The sequence below is a fragment of the Penicillium longicatenatum genome (genome assembly GCF_028827895.1).
Source record: "Penicillium longicatenatum strain IBT 33135 chromosome Unknown contig_4_segment0_segment0, whole genome shotgun sequence".
Classification (NCBI taxonomy): domain Eukaryota; kingdom Fungi; phylum Ascomycota; class Eurotiomycetes; order Eurotiales; family Aspergillaceae; genus Penicillium; species Penicillium longicatenatum.
Genome location: NW_026643122.1, coordinates 964,456 through 978,086, shown reverse-complemented (window position 1 = coordinate 978,086; position 13,631 = coordinate 964,456). Strand labels below are relative to the sequence as shown.

The 13,631-nt window shown below is 48.6% G+C and overlaps 8 protein-coding genes across 8 annotated transcripts; 5 read left to right on the top strand and 3 right to left on the bottom strand.

Annotated features, from left to right (window-relative positions):
• Positions 1-67: 67 nt before the first annotated feature.
• On the top strand, positions 68-1,293 carry N7484_007166 (uncharacterized protein; the record flags this gene model as incomplete). Its single annotated transcript, XM_057117553.1, has 5 exons — positions 68-154; positions 227-248; positions 356-424; positions 475-566; positions 622-1,293. The coding sequence occupies 5 exons, from the start codon at positions 68-70 to the stop codon at positions 1,291-1,293; spliced, it is 942 nt and encodes a 313-aa protein (XP_056970588.1).
• Positions 1,294-1,713: 420 nt separating this feature from the next.
• On the top strand, positions 1,714-2,631 carry N7484_007165 (alpha/beta hydrolase; the record flags this gene model as incomplete). Its single annotated transcript, XM_057117552.1, has 1 exon — positions 1,714-2,631. The coding sequence occupies one exon, from the start codon at positions 1,714-1,716 to the stop codon at positions 2,629-2,631; it is 918 nt and encodes a 305-aa protein (XP_056970587.1).
• Positions 2,632-4,725: 2,094 nt separating this feature from the next.
• N7484_007164 (NmrA-like family protein) lies at positions 4,726-5,070 on the top strand (the record flags this gene model as incomplete). Its single annotated transcript, XM_057117551.1, has 1 exon — positions 4,726-5,070. The coding sequence occupies one exon, from the start codon at positions 4,726-4,728 to the stop codon at positions 5,068-5,070; it is 345 nt and encodes a 114-aa protein (XP_056970586.1).
• A 989-nt stretch (positions 5,071-6,059) lies between these two features.
• On the top strand, positions 6,060-6,783 carry N7484_007163 (DJ-1/PfpI family protein; the record flags this gene model as incomplete). The annotated part of the gene is made up of 2 exons (XM_057117550.1): positions 6,060-6,066; positions 6,134-6,783. 2 exons carry the CDS (start codon positions 6,060-6,062, stop codon positions 6,781-6,783), a joined length of 657 nt encoding a protein of 218 aa, XP_056970585.1.
• Positions 6,784-7,048: 265 nt separating this feature from the next.
• N7484_007162 (uncharacterized protein) lies at positions 7,049-8,203 on the bottom strand (the record flags this gene model as incomplete). The annotated part of the gene is made up of 1 exon (XM_057117549.1): positions 7,049-8,203. The coding sequence occupies one exon, from the start codon at positions 8,201-8,203 to the stop codon at positions 7,049-7,051; it is 1,155 nt and encodes a 384-aa protein (XP_056970584.1).
• A 572-nt stretch (positions 8,204-8,775) lies between these two features.
• Positions 8,776-9,751, top strand: N7484_007161 (ATP-dependent Clp protease proteolytic subunit; the record flags this gene model as incomplete). Its single annotated transcript, XM_057117548.1, has 4 exons — positions 8,776-8,949; positions 9,007-9,025; positions 9,075-9,281; positions 9,360-9,751. The coding sequence occupies 4 exons, from the start codon at positions 8,776-8,778 to the stop codon at positions 9,749-9,751; spliced, it is 792 nt and encodes a 263-aa protein (XP_056970583.1).
• Positions 9,752-10,065: 314 nt separating this feature from the next.
• On the bottom strand, positions 10,066-11,235 carry N7484_007160 (DSC4 family protein; the record flags this gene model as incomplete). Its single annotated transcript, XM_057117547.1, has 2 exons — positions 10,066-10,861; positions 11,003-11,235. The coding sequence occupies 2 exons, from the start codon at positions 11,233-11,235 to the stop codon at positions 10,066-10,068; spliced, it is 1,029 nt and encodes a 342-aa protein (XP_056970582.1).
• A 264-nt stretch (positions 11,236-11,499) lies between these two features.
• On the bottom strand, positions 11,500-13,240 carry N7484_007159 (M18 family aminopeptidase; the record flags this gene model as incomplete). Its single annotated transcript, XM_057117546.1, has 6 exons — positions 11,500-12,500; positions 12,548-12,640; positions 12,688-12,823; positions 12,883-12,984; positions 13,061-13,122; positions 13,177-13,240. The coding sequence occupies 6 exons, from the start codon at positions 13,238-13,240 to the stop codon at positions 11,500-11,502; spliced, it is 1,458 nt and encodes a 485-aa protein (XP_056970581.1).
• Positions 13,241-13,631: the final 391 nt, after the last annotated feature.

Below are 13,631 nucleotides of genomic sequence, written 5' to 3'. Positions count from 1 at the left end.
TTCTCCTCGTTGTCTCTCGTCTTGCGCATCTCTTTCTCGCGATTCCTTTGCTCGCATTTCCACAACCATGGCGCAGTCACAGTCGCAGTCTACCGTACCCCGCTATTTGACCGGAGACAAGGCCGGTCTCCGCGAATTCCTCGACAAGTTTGATGTGAGCACCTCGTTATGATCCTGGGCGTAGGGTCTCCATGGGATTCAATTGACTGACACAATGATTCCTTAGGTCTTCCTCTTCGATTGCGATGGTATGTTCCTGCCTCTCGGACCCCGGCCTTCTCCCCGCCCTTGATTGCTCACGCGCAACCCGAGACCGCTTGTCGCAACAATGACTAAGACACAAATGGCAATCTAGGTGTGCTCTGGTCTGGCGACCACTGCTTCCCTGGCACAGTCGAGACTCTCGAATTACTACGAAAGAATGGTGGGTACCCTGTCTGGCCAGCATACACCGGAGGTTGACACCCGTCGCAGGCAAGCAAGTGGTATTCGTGACAAACAACAGCACCAAGTCCCGCGCAGACTACCGCAAGAAACTTGAAGCTCTCGGAATTCCCAGCACAGTGGTTAGTTGGAACACCCTCCAGAATTATCTACCAAGATGACTCACACATCCAACAGGAAGAGATCTTTTCCTCGTCGTACAGCTCTTCCATCTACATCTCGCGCATCCTGCAACTTCCGGAGAATAAGCGCAAAGTCTTTGTCATTGGTGAAACCGGTATTGAGCAAGAGCTACGCTCCGAGAATGTGCCCTTCATCGGCGGTACAGACCCCGCATACCGCCGCGAGATTACACCAGAGGATTACAAGCTCGTTGCTGCGGGTGACGAATCCATCCTGGACCCAGAGGTCGGCGTTGTGCTCGTTGGTCTGGATTTCCACATCAACTACCTGAAGCATGCGCTGGCTTACCACTATGTCAAGCGTGGTGCAATCTTCCTCGCTACCAACATCGATTCGACACTACCGAGTTCCGGCGCTCTGTTCCCTGGTGCGGGATCGATGAGTGCGCCACTGATTATGATGCTCGGACAGGAGCCTACTGCGCTTGGTAAACCGAGTCAGGCGATGATGGATGCCATCGAGGGCAAGTTCAAGTTTGATCGTAGCCGTGCTTGCATGGTTGGAGATCGTGCCAACACGGATATTCGGTTCGGCTTGGAGGGTAAGCTTGGTGGAACGCTTGGTGTTTTGACTGGCGTGAGCTCGAAGGAGGACTTTGTGTCTGGTCCTGTGCGGCCTCATGCGTACTTGGATAAACTGTCTGATCTATTAGAATCGGATTATTGATATACGTGTAAAGACTTGATGAATAGACTTTGGGAATACATATTTACTATTCTGCTGACTATGCCCTGCTCGATACCTCAATAATAGAAAAAGACTAGAGTGATGTCTACCTAGATCAGCCCAATTTTGGGAAAATTGTGGAGATCCAGTCAAGAACAATATGCGCCTGGACTCCTGTCGCATGAAAACTAATCATGTAAGTTGGAAGTTGACGTTCAGGCGGCAAAGACTGTGTGTAAGTTGTATCAGCGTCGGACTTTTGCGTGAAATTCCGCGGAGTTTCACCGTACCCTAAAATTCCCAAAATTGCGAGGTATAAAAGACCAGCAATATTCCGTCAGATACCCAAAGAACACATTCTCCAATCAATCTTCCTCCTCTTTTACAGTCCTCAACGCTCTAAAACCACCTTGAACTACAATGGAGTTCTCCAAGAAATTTGAAACAGCTCCTGAATGCTGGATCAATGCACGAACCTGGCCCTGTCCAGGTAAAGAGCGCAAGCCCCTTCTGGTCCTCCTCCACTACTGGGGAGGCTCAACGGAGACCTGGCATAGGCTCACCGAGCTGGACTCACCGACATCACTTAGCGCCATCTATCCCACCGTTGCAATTGACCTTCGCGGCTGGGGAGAGTCGAGTCAACTACCGTCTAGCATGGCAGTTGATTCTGCCCAGGCATTTTCTATCAAAGCGATGGCCTTCGATGTAGGCACAGTCTTGCAGAGAATGAAGTCCGACGCGGATACGAAGGGTATGTTTGACCACGGTTTCATTCTAGTTGGACACTCCATGGGGGCGAAGGTTGCCCTCGCAACTGCGAGTAACCTGCATCAGCTATTCCCTGAGCTCAAGGGGTTCGTCCTGATTGCACCAGCACCAGTCACCCCGATGATCCTGCCTCCCGACATTATCAAGATGCGGCAGGCTGCGTATGACTGTGAGGCGCATGTCCGGGGTGCTATGGCACATGATCTCGCCCAGGAGGGTATGCTTTCAGCCTCTGATGCGGACTTGGTGGTTCGTGGCAGCTTGAAAGGGCATCCTTTGGCCAAGAAATCCTGGCCTGGTTATGCGATGCAGGAGGATGTTTCCGAGCTTGTGAGAGGTGCGCTGGGACAAGCACGCCGTGCGGACTCGCCGCTTAAAGCGGTGGTGATCTATGGCGGAAATGACCCTGTTGAACCGAAGGAGCGAGTGATGGGTGAGGTGGTTCCTTTTCTGGAGAAATGTGGGGTTGATATCATCAGTGCCAATGGTGCCGAGAACGCGAAGCATTTAATCCCTCTTGAAAGCCCGGAAATGGTTTACAATCAGATTTCCCGCGGATTTAACTGATAAATTATTTCGTCATTTGCTCTGGATTATTCATTTTAGATTTATTTACATATACACTCTTCAGGAATCTAGCTTGAAGCACGTCCACAATGCTACACCACAAATGCGCATGACTATAGCGTCAAAGCCTATTGTTATATTAGAACTACATTTCGGCAGCAAAAAGAACTTAAAGAATAGCCGACTGAAAACATCTTCTCATGTGACCCTTTTAGGAGGTAGAGGGTCTATGAGGTATCATGGTAGGCTTGACAATATTGATATTCTTATGATTCGAATTCGGGGGTTTGAATACGCTATTACTATTTGGCTAAAATTGTAAACGAGTCAACAAGACTGAATCAAGTCCACGATAATATACTGTAAAAGATCCACAATCTAGCCTTTATTAGCCATTCTTTGATATTAATCTGTACTTCAATACAATACACACTTTGCGTCTAAATGAGCTTGAGCTTGACCAAGAATTTTCGCAGTAATGTAACATCCAGCTCGGGACATTTGGCAAGGGTAGGATCGTCTGCGACATGTCTTTGTGTGTTTTCGGTTCCGTAGACGGGCATATGTTCATACATTTGCCATCGGGACCGCCCTTCATAAACCTTCTCCTCTAGCATGGGGAGAAGAGGTTGGAGAGGTTCACTGTCATCTTGGGATCGAAGACGCTCCAGCCATTGATCGTACGCCAACTCAGCATAACGAAAGAGGGAAGCGCAAACCGATAGAGGTAGAGATAGACGGAAATATGAAGAACCTGATGAGCTTCCATTCTTGGCTCTTTGTTCGAAGCTTGGTTAGAACCGAAGGATGTCTGAACCTTTCAAGCATTTTATATTCCCCAGAAGCAATACTTATATTGAAAGAATAACAAAGCTCGCCAACTTGACTCAGGATACTCAAGGAATGGTCCACAAATTCAAATGCTTTTTCAATATCCGAGACACAGACACTGCCTATAGGTAGGTTGTGTATACTTTTTTGACTTTTGACTTTTTATCCTGGGTCTAGGAGGTTTCACAAAAGACAATAGCTTGGAGATGATCTTTGGCCAAGTATCAGGAATAGTAAGATCGGAAGCGTATTTGGTACAGATCATTTTTGTTTCTCTGTAGATCTCCATTGCTTTTATTTAATATAAACCTTTTGACGTCCTGATTAGGACTAGTACCTTCCGTCCTGCACTACTTAGGCTTCATCTTGCGTAGATCATTTCCTTCTTTCCTTGCCGCACTTCTACAGTACTACATACGTATCCTTGTGCTTCGTGTTGGCCTTTGCTATCGGCCCGTACAAAACCATCTTTGCTTCCTCCCTGGACCCTAAACTTTTCCATTTCTTTTCTTCTTTTCTTTTTATCACAACGAATATATCTAGCTTTCTTTCATTGATCTTTTCTTTTTTTTTTTGCTTTGGATTTACCTTCTGCAGCAAATGATCACAGTGCATCCCATATTGGGTGCGACTAGATAGCGCAATGCTGTACTACATAATACTAAGGGTTTCCCAAACGTGAACTAAAATGACATTTAGCGGGAAAGGCCCTTTCACAATCGGTGTATCAGCTACCGACATGAATCTCTGTTTTAAGGACCCCGTCGACTTCTTTCTGAAGCAAGCATATTATTCCAACGTAGCAAGGAAGGAACAGCCTTCGGGTAAGATTCATTCACAGCCAAGGCTTACACTGCGTACATTATCATTCCATTACTACAGCGGAATTGTGTTGTAATTAGCCATATATGGTTGCCTCCGCCATGTATTAGTCCTGCAGACCCGAGCAGTCGTTCTCCTGCCGATGATCTTTGCATCAACATGGATGTCACACAGAGGCGTGAGATAACTTACATTTATTGCGTCTCGGAGCTGGGAAGGCATAAAATCAGCTGAAGCTCAAATCTTTTGACCTGCCCTTGCATTATGTCCAAGATATTACACAGCTAAGATCTCTATTCTTTAAACTCAGGACTATATCTTTAGGTCACACTCTCTTCTGGCTTTGAAAGAGGCAGCCTGGTTGACACTTTACATTTACCATTTTCCTTAGCGAATCTCTCAACCCGACTCATCCCTGTTTAATATACATTTTCACTCATCATGGGTTCCAACGACTGTCCTACCAAGCTTGTCACTGTGTTTGGGGCAACTGGAAAGCAAGGTAGCTCTGTGATCCGCTTTCTGGTGCAGAACCCCTCATTCCAGATCAGAGGTCTCACACGAGACCCTGGTTCTAACGCAGCTCGGGATATTGTTGCCCTGGGCGTTGAGGTTGTTAAAGCCGACGGATGGAAGAAAGAAGAGATCACCGCCGCGTTCGGTGGTTCCTGGGCCGCCTTTGTCGAAACGAACTCCGATGATCCAGTAGGCCTTAGAACTGGAAATCTGAGCGCGCTGACTTACTTTAGATCTCCGGCAAGCCAGACAGTCGAATTGAGACCATAGCCAAGTTTACCTATGATCGTGTATCGGTCATTGAGGACATCTCCGATCTTCACGGGATAATACAAGCCATTGAGAAAGCGGTCGAACCTTCCTTCTTCTAGCACTACCGAGTCATCGACGATTTCGAACCCGCTTGTCGCGGCTGGGAAGGGGGCGGGTGCTGGTTGTCCAATCAACCTTTTCAGCTGATAGAACGGACCAGACCATTTGAAGAGGTCTGCAAACCAAGACAGGCCAGTCCATTTCAACAAGCATTTGAAGAAGCGCATAATGCTTGATGTGGCAGATGTGAAGAGTGAGAGGTGAAGAAGTCGAAACAGTCTTTTCTAAGAACAGATTCTTAGATGAATATTATCTTGACAACAAAGCTTACCTCATAGACAATGTTTCCAACAGTGAGTTCATTTTGCCTGATCTACAGATTTAGAACACTTAGTATTTGAATAGGCATAGCTCAATGATTGATTTTTATTTATTGAGGTAGACTTGTTTCATTTCAGCACCTGGATTCTATCAAAGAAAGCATACTCGGAGCTTCTCCCCCGGTCAGTTTCTTTGTTCATATTTGATTATTTGAAGAAACATGAGTTTGAGATGGTAAAGCAAATGTCAGATGGAAATATTTGAATACCGTAAACTCTCAGATTAGAACATGTCCAACTTTGTAAAGCAGAGTGGACTAAGTGGAGCACGTTGGTGGGGTTGATCGACACGGCTGTACCCGGAGACATGTACTGTGGCTAGTGATGGAGAGAATGAATGAGAAAATCCCTGGAAACTGAGAACAATTCATCAAAGGGACATCTAAAAATTCCTCCCAATATTTTGTACCAAACCTATCCCGGCGGAGCGTTGAGCGAAGGAGCCGGGGGCCAATGAGGACTCAGTGAGATCGCAATCGTACGATCAACCCTCCCCCCCTCTTTCTCACTCAGCGGCTCTCACCTTCTCGCTACAACCCTGCCAAAGATCTCAGACTGCATCCAATCATGACAGGTAAGTTCATTCTCCCAATTACCGCATTCCCCACGTTATCCAAGACAAGATATTAAGCAGGAAACAGATCAATCAACCCCGCCTCTCCGTATCGGCGTGGCTTTATATCCAGGATTCCAGGCTCTGGATGTATTCGGCCCATTGGACTGCCTAAACACCCTCTCGAAATCAGAGAATTTTACACTCGCTCTGATTTCGTCAACTCTGGAGCCAGTCTCGACATTTTTACCCGAATTCCCTAATTCAATCGGCCAAAGCGTTGTGCCAACGCATACCTATGCGGCTGCACCGGAACTCGACGTCCTGCTCGTTCCCGGTGGGATCGGTGCACGTGAGCTTAGCCCGTTGGTACAGGAAGTTGTCACGTTCATTCGGGACGTCTATCCGTCCCTCCAGTACTTGATTACTGTCTGTACTGGATCTGGACTTGCAGCGCGCGCTGGGGTTTTGGATGGAAAGCGCGCGACGACGAATAAGCGGGCATGGGCTGAAACTACGGCTATGGGTGATTTGGTTACTTGGAAGCCGCATGCGAGATGGGTGAATGATGGAAATATCTGGACTTCTTCGGGTGTCAGTGCTGGGATTGATGTTACGCTTGCTTGGATTGAGGCGGTTTTTGGCCCGGAGACGGCGAAGGATATTGCGGATAGAATAGAGTATTCACGGTGGGAGGATCCTGATCTGGATCCTTTTGCGGCACTCTACGGCCTGTGAGGGCCTGTGAGGAATAGAATGGTTGACTGGTGGCAATCTGTGCATAGGCTTCCGTTCAATGCAAATACGATGGTCAGAACGTTAGAATTTAGCTCCAGCGACATTCATCCATTTAATTTGTAAGAAATAATGCAAGTCGGTAGTATGTCAATGCAGGTACAACAAGAGCATCCAGGGCCCCGGGGTCAATTTCGATGCACGACTAGATGAATAGAAGCGAGGTAGTGTGTATTATAAATGTGACAAAGATCATTTTCCATATTGTCTAAACTCCCTCAAATCCCTTGTCATTCTCAAGGAATTGCTTCAATTTCCACAGCGACAACATCAACTCACTCACGGCCTTGTTATTCGGTCTGAAAAACAATGCCGACTGATGAAAGTGCGGGACAGCTTCTCGCAGCTTCGCTAAGTCCGAGTGCGATAACAGAGTCGAAAGGTCAAACACAGGAACCCCTCTTTGATTCTGGGAAAGGATAACAGACTTTGGGAAAGACCCGCTGCTATTTTCATTTTTGTGGCCTCCTAGTAAAATGACCGCGCCACATTCCATCTGTTCCATTGGCTCTAGTCGGTCCAAAGCCTCCGACAAGGCCGAGTGCGAATAAACTTGCATCTCAATAGCACTCCAAACCCGATTCGCAGCGCCAAGGTGGTTTGATTTTAGGCAAGCCGCTACAAGCTGCTTGACCACCTTACTTCTCATATGCCGCAGCATGTATTCTGGCATATTATCCATCCAAACCAGTTGCCTTTCCTCGCGCGCTGTGATAGGCCCTTGAGGATGCTTCCACCGGAAAGGTATAAGCCTCGAAACAGCCGGCTTCTTGCCGCCGGTTTTCCCGAGTGGTTTGGATATGGCTCGTAAAGATGACATAAAATTGGTCATCAGGAATACCAGCTGGCGACCAAACTTTTCTTTCCGAGCCTTCATGGGACTGTTGTCTTCAGCTGCAGCTGCATTTTGACTCTGGTTTTGGCCTTTTGTATTGCGTCCTTCCAGTGACTCCCTGAGCAGATCAACAGGTAAAAGATACATTTCTTCCGTGTTCGGCTTCCGCACTAGCCCCCATTCTCCCATAAGGGCGCGTGGCATCCTTGCTCCCGATAGAGAACATGTTCTCATCGGCGACGCTAGAGCTAGTGCCCAGGGGTTTTTGGCGAGCGGTTCAAGGCCTGCCTTTTCAGGCATAAGTTTTGGGTCGGGTTTCTGATTTGAACCTGGGCTGAGACGGGTGAGGAGAGGCGATTGTGGTAGGCGCTGTGATGGGGGAATTGAGGCCCCATCTTGGGACTGGTTCTGGCGTGTTTTCGATGAAAAGGAGCGATGAGGTTGGGATCGTTGAGATGTAGATAAAAGCTGATGGTATATACGAAGGCGCCATATCCCAAGCGGGATTCGGTGGCTGGCGCAATCCATGTTGGTGGTTGTCAGGAGGAGGTTCACTTTTGTTGCGGCGTTCCCATGGCCCGTCGGAATTTTGCCAATCAGAGCTCGCTATTTGCGGAGTCGCTTCGGAGACAATCAAGTGAGATCGATATGCGGGTCGACATCACCAAAGATCTTTCAGGTGATGTAAATACGGTTTTCTCATATTACTAATAGCTATATTGCAGACTCCATAGGCTCAAGACAACACAACTTGCAGGACATTTCAAGCCTTAGGCCTCAGTTTCAGGCAGGCATGCCACGAGGTGACTACTAACAATTATCTGGGTAGCTGCTTTGCTATAGGTCAAAGATTTTGAGTTCAACATCAATCGAGTAATTCCAAAGCATGGTAAGCTGCAGAATCTGTCATGTAAATGTGGCAACTACCTGGTATACTTTGGAAGTTATACAGAGCAATTGGCTTAACTACAGTATACTTAAGAGTGGAGCAACGGTGGCTGGAGCTTATCGTTATCAACTTTAACGCTCGACAGCTCCGCCATCTCATTTCATCTTCTCCAACTCCCACACCTCCGCATTCACCCTCACAATCCGGCACAATGATGCGCACCGGTCTCCCCATATTCCAGCGACTGGGTCGCCAGGCCTCTCTCTTCTCCGTTCCCGCTCTTGCGCGTGTTGTTGGTGCCCGAGCCTTCACAAGCTCTGGGTCCTCAATGGACTACTCACCCCCGCGGAGTTGGACACCAATGCCCATTGTCACCGAGACTGTTGTATGTCCCTCTTTTCAAGCAAGCTTGAATATTCTTACCAATACTAAAGTTCTATAGGCTGGTGGCTGGCACACCTGTACGTCGGATTAAGACCCCACACTCCCCAGTCCCATTGCCCATTCTAGCCCGGACTGGCCTGGCTAACACTTTGATGCACAATCTAGACGATATCTTCTCCAAGCTCCTCAAGGAGCGCATTGTCTGTCTCAATGGAGAAGTGAATGACGTTGCATCCGCATCAATTGTCGCGCAGCTCCTCTTCCTCGAAGCCGATAACCCCAAAAAGCCTATTCATCTCTACATCAATTCTCCCGGCGGCTCTGTGACAGCTGGTATGTGATACTTGTCACCCTCATACACCTTTTTTTCTAGCTCCGATCTTCAGTTTCAACTGACGTACGTGCCTTTAGGTCTGGCAATTTACGATACAATGACCTACATCGCCGCCCCCGTGAACACAATTTGCGTCGGCCAAGCCGCCTCCATGGGCTCCCTCCTCCTCGCCGGTGGCGCGCCCGGCAAGCGCTTTTGTCTCCCCCACTCGTCTATCATGGTACACCAACCTTCCGGTGGATACCACGGTCAAGCGACTGATATCGCTATCCATGCGAAGGAGATCCTGCGCATTCGGGCACAGCTTAACAACATTTATAAGCGCCATTTGAATGGTCCGAAGAAGCTTGAACTTGATGATATCGAGAAGCTGATGGAGCGAGATTATTTCATGGGTGCGGAGGAGGCCAAGGAGCTTGGCATTATTGATGAGATCCTGGATCGTCGTGTCAAGCCAGAGGAGAAGTGAGCATGAGATGCTGACTTGAATAGGGTCTTATACCACTTGGATAGTCTGTGAGAGCTAAATACCCGGTCTGTGCTTTGTTTTCTCAAGTTTTCCAAGGTTGTGGGGGTTGTTTCCAATTGGTCTTTTTGTATTATCATGACTACTCATTTGTTTGCACCATTTCTCTACTGTTTATGCACTGGAAGGATTAGGAGTTCCGAATCTTGATATGTGTCTTTCATTCGTACTCGGTAGCCAGCACCGAGATAGTTGTATGGGCAAGGCATTATAGATCTTTCCATGATGACTAAAATACATTCGTATAATCTGCAAGTCTATGCATTCACTCGAACGATCCGGCCATCCGCCCCAACTTGCAGCCCGAAACGCTGTCGAAGGAATGTAGCCGTCTCAGACGATGGCACATAACCCGTGGGCCGCTGCGGTCTAGTCGAGTATACCCATTGGTTTCGTATTGTGGTAAAGAACCCCATTTCCATTATAACAGCCACGCCCGAAGAAAACGAGTCAAGAGGGTGACTGTCCCGACTTGCAGCATTGTCTTCAGGATCCGCGAGGAGTGTCGTCCGTTCGTCATTCACATCATCAATTTCAATAACTGGTGGAGTTGTAGAGATATTGTCATCATTTGCCTCTTCGGTTCCTCGTATAACTCCCCGCTCCTCTGCATCGTGATCTTGTCCCTCCGTCTGATCAGGCTCTGCCGTCTCTGTACCTGCGTCGACATTCGTTGAAGAAGCGGTCGTGGTGGTGGTGGTTGTTGTTGTTGTTGAAGGGGAACTCAGAGCAGTCGTCTTTACTCGCTCAATAATCAATCCTAGCATGAGAAAGTCGACAAGGAAGATCAGGATATCGAAGGATATGAGTCGAAAGACGGGGACGGGTTTCTGTCCGATGAAATCGATAAATACCCCGCCATGTAGATAGCCGCGAGTAGCTTCGCCAGCTTCGGGGTTTATAATGAAGGCATGAAAGAGGATGCAGAGCAGGTTGCTGCCGATAATAGCTGTCACGAACGGTTGATTTCGCGTAGGTTCGAAGGGCGCGGCTTTAGGCGTGAAGAAGATGAGTTCGACAAAGGCACGAATAGCAAACAGAACAATAGAGCAGCTGAAAAGTTACAAAGCGCATTAGCAAATGTGGGGTTTGATGATGAAAGCTGGGGTAATAGCTAGCTAGCCAGCTACCGGGACTGAATCGCGATCGATCCCCCCAGCCCAGCCATCAAATATGGTCAAGGGCTAGACTCACTCCATATAATACAGTGCTGACAATTGGCAGTAAATGAGAATGTCCAGGTCCCGAAGTAACCGGTCGATGAAGGCGATTTTCGCTGTGGACTGGGCTTTCCTTACGCGACTGCGGTCCTGGGCGCTGGGTGGACCATTTCCGGCTGCTGAATCGCTCTCCGCGTCATCGAGAAGGGATATCCTTGACACGTCAGCGATGTACTCTGCATCGCGGAAGACATCGACGTCTGTCATAGAGGGTCATGGGGGCATGGACACTGCTCTGCAATCGGGTGTCCAGTGCTGTGATAAGGTGTGGAGTCGATTTAGGGAGAGGCGGAGTTATCCCGGGCCGACCACCACGTGCTTTCTATACTCGTGTCATCAAAAGAGCTAAAGTATACCTATGTATGCAGAAGGGTATTTATTTGTGGGATTAAAGAATGTACTTCATTTCATTTGCTTCATATGCATATTCTTGACGGGCTTTATTACAGACTATACTTGCAGACTGTAAACTTAGTCCACGAAGATCTTCGGGGCCAACTCCGAGTAGTGCTCAAAGAATCCGGTGAAGAGGCGAATGGCGTGGTCAACATCGAAAGTACCACCAGTCTCACGAATGCTGTGCATGCTCAGCTGGGGGTTACCCAGATCCAGAGTACGGGCACCCAGAGCAGCAGACAGCATAGGTCCAATCGTGCTACCGCAGCTCGAGTCGTTGCGGACGACAAACAGCTGCAGGGGAACAGGCAGACTGTCCTGCTCGCCCTTCTTACGGGCAATCTCCTGGAGTAAAACGATACCGGGAGAATTGGTCGCATAGCGGGCATTGGCGTTGATCTTGATCACACAACCCTTGTTCATCTCGGGCTTGTGGTCAGATTCGTACTTTTGAGCGTAGTTCGGGTTGATGGCGTGGGCCATGTCGGCAGAGACCAGGAAGGAAGTGGCAAGAGTCTGCTCGTAGGCGGTCGAGACGTCTTCAGAGGAGGAGGTAGATGAAGGAAGCACCGACAGACGGCGGATGATGGAAGGGAGGATGTTCGAGTCCGCACCCTGGGCGGTACGGCTACCAATCTCCTCGTGGTCGAACAGGGCAATCAGGCGGATGGCCTCTTCATTCTCGAGAGCCTTCTCAGAGGGAGCAGACTCGGTGAGAGCTGCAGTAGCACAGTAAGTGCTGTTCAGGTTGTCCAAACGGGGGGAGAAGATAAACTCCTCACTCATGCCACCCAAGCAGGACTTCTGGGTATCGAAAAGAGTGATCTCAAAGTCCAAAATGTCCTCGGGGGTGACTCCAGCCTCGGCCGCGATGAGCTTGACAAATTGGGAGTGGTGACGCTGAGTGACAGTTTTCAAGGGGGCGTATTCATCCTCCTTGGTCTCGGCATTGGACTCGCTGGTCTGGTTGAGCTCCTTGGCAATTAGGCCAGCAATGGGGAAGAGTTGGGTCTCCTTGTTGAAGGAGAAGTTCTCCTGGCGGTCGAGGTGAATAGCCAGAGTGGGGATGCGAAGAACTGCCAAACATTAGCCAAGATCCAATGCTTGAATCAATAGCACATACTGGGACGGTCAACCTTGACTAGCTTCTGGACAATGGATCCGTTGCTGTCACGAGTCATGACCCGGCCAGCGACACCCAAGTCACGGTCGAACCCTGTCATTGTTAGCGACTTTCTTAGAGAATCAATGAGTTATACATACAGGTGTGCCAGATGCCACCACCATAGCACTCAACACCAACTTGAATATAACCTTCACCCTGCTTCTTGCTGACAGGCTTGACCTTCAGGACAGGGGAGTCAGTGTGGGCACCAATCATAGCGATGGAATTGCCCGGCTATTTTTCATTGTTCAGATTAGCTATATTGAAAACGCTTCAAGATTTTCAATACAAACCTTCCATTTCTGACCGATCGCAAAGGCGATAAGAGTGGTGGTGTTGCGAGTCAGATAGTAACGGCCACCGGGCTTGCAAGTGGAGGCCCAGGAATCTTTTTCCTACGGACAAGGTAAGTGCACAAGTTCCAACGGCGTTTCCACTATATAGATTGGATCTGTGGGGAATGGGGAGTACCTTGATTTCCTGAAATCCAGCCTTGGCCAGAAGGTCCTTGGCAGATTGCACAGCGTGGAAGGCTAGACCCGGTTAACTCCACGATCGACAACCAGGGGTTCAATAAAAAAGCATACGAGTAGGGGAAGCATTGACAAAGTCTAGGAACTGCTGGGCAGGAACCTTGGATGCTTGAGCCATGGTGGAAAAAGATCGGATATTACGAGTCAATATAGGTAGAACAGAGGAGCGCATAGTCGAGTTCGAGTCGATGTGGTGGGGATGTGCCAACTGCGGGCAAGGTTTTCCCGCTGGCGGTGACAGGTGAACCATGTGCGATAGATAAGACCTCCGAAGTAAACAGTGCACACCCAAGATTGAATTCATAGAACTACAGAGGGTATTTCAGATCGACCCACCTGCATTGAAGAATGGATTATGGATTATTTGACTTTCAGTTCTCCGGTGAGCCAAATAATTGGTAGAGTCAGCATCTTACCTGTGGCTTACAGCTCTAGCGCGTCCCATACGCGCTCTCACGCGTTGATGGGTTTCATAGGTTCGCGTCTGATTCCTCCCCAAACCCCCCACT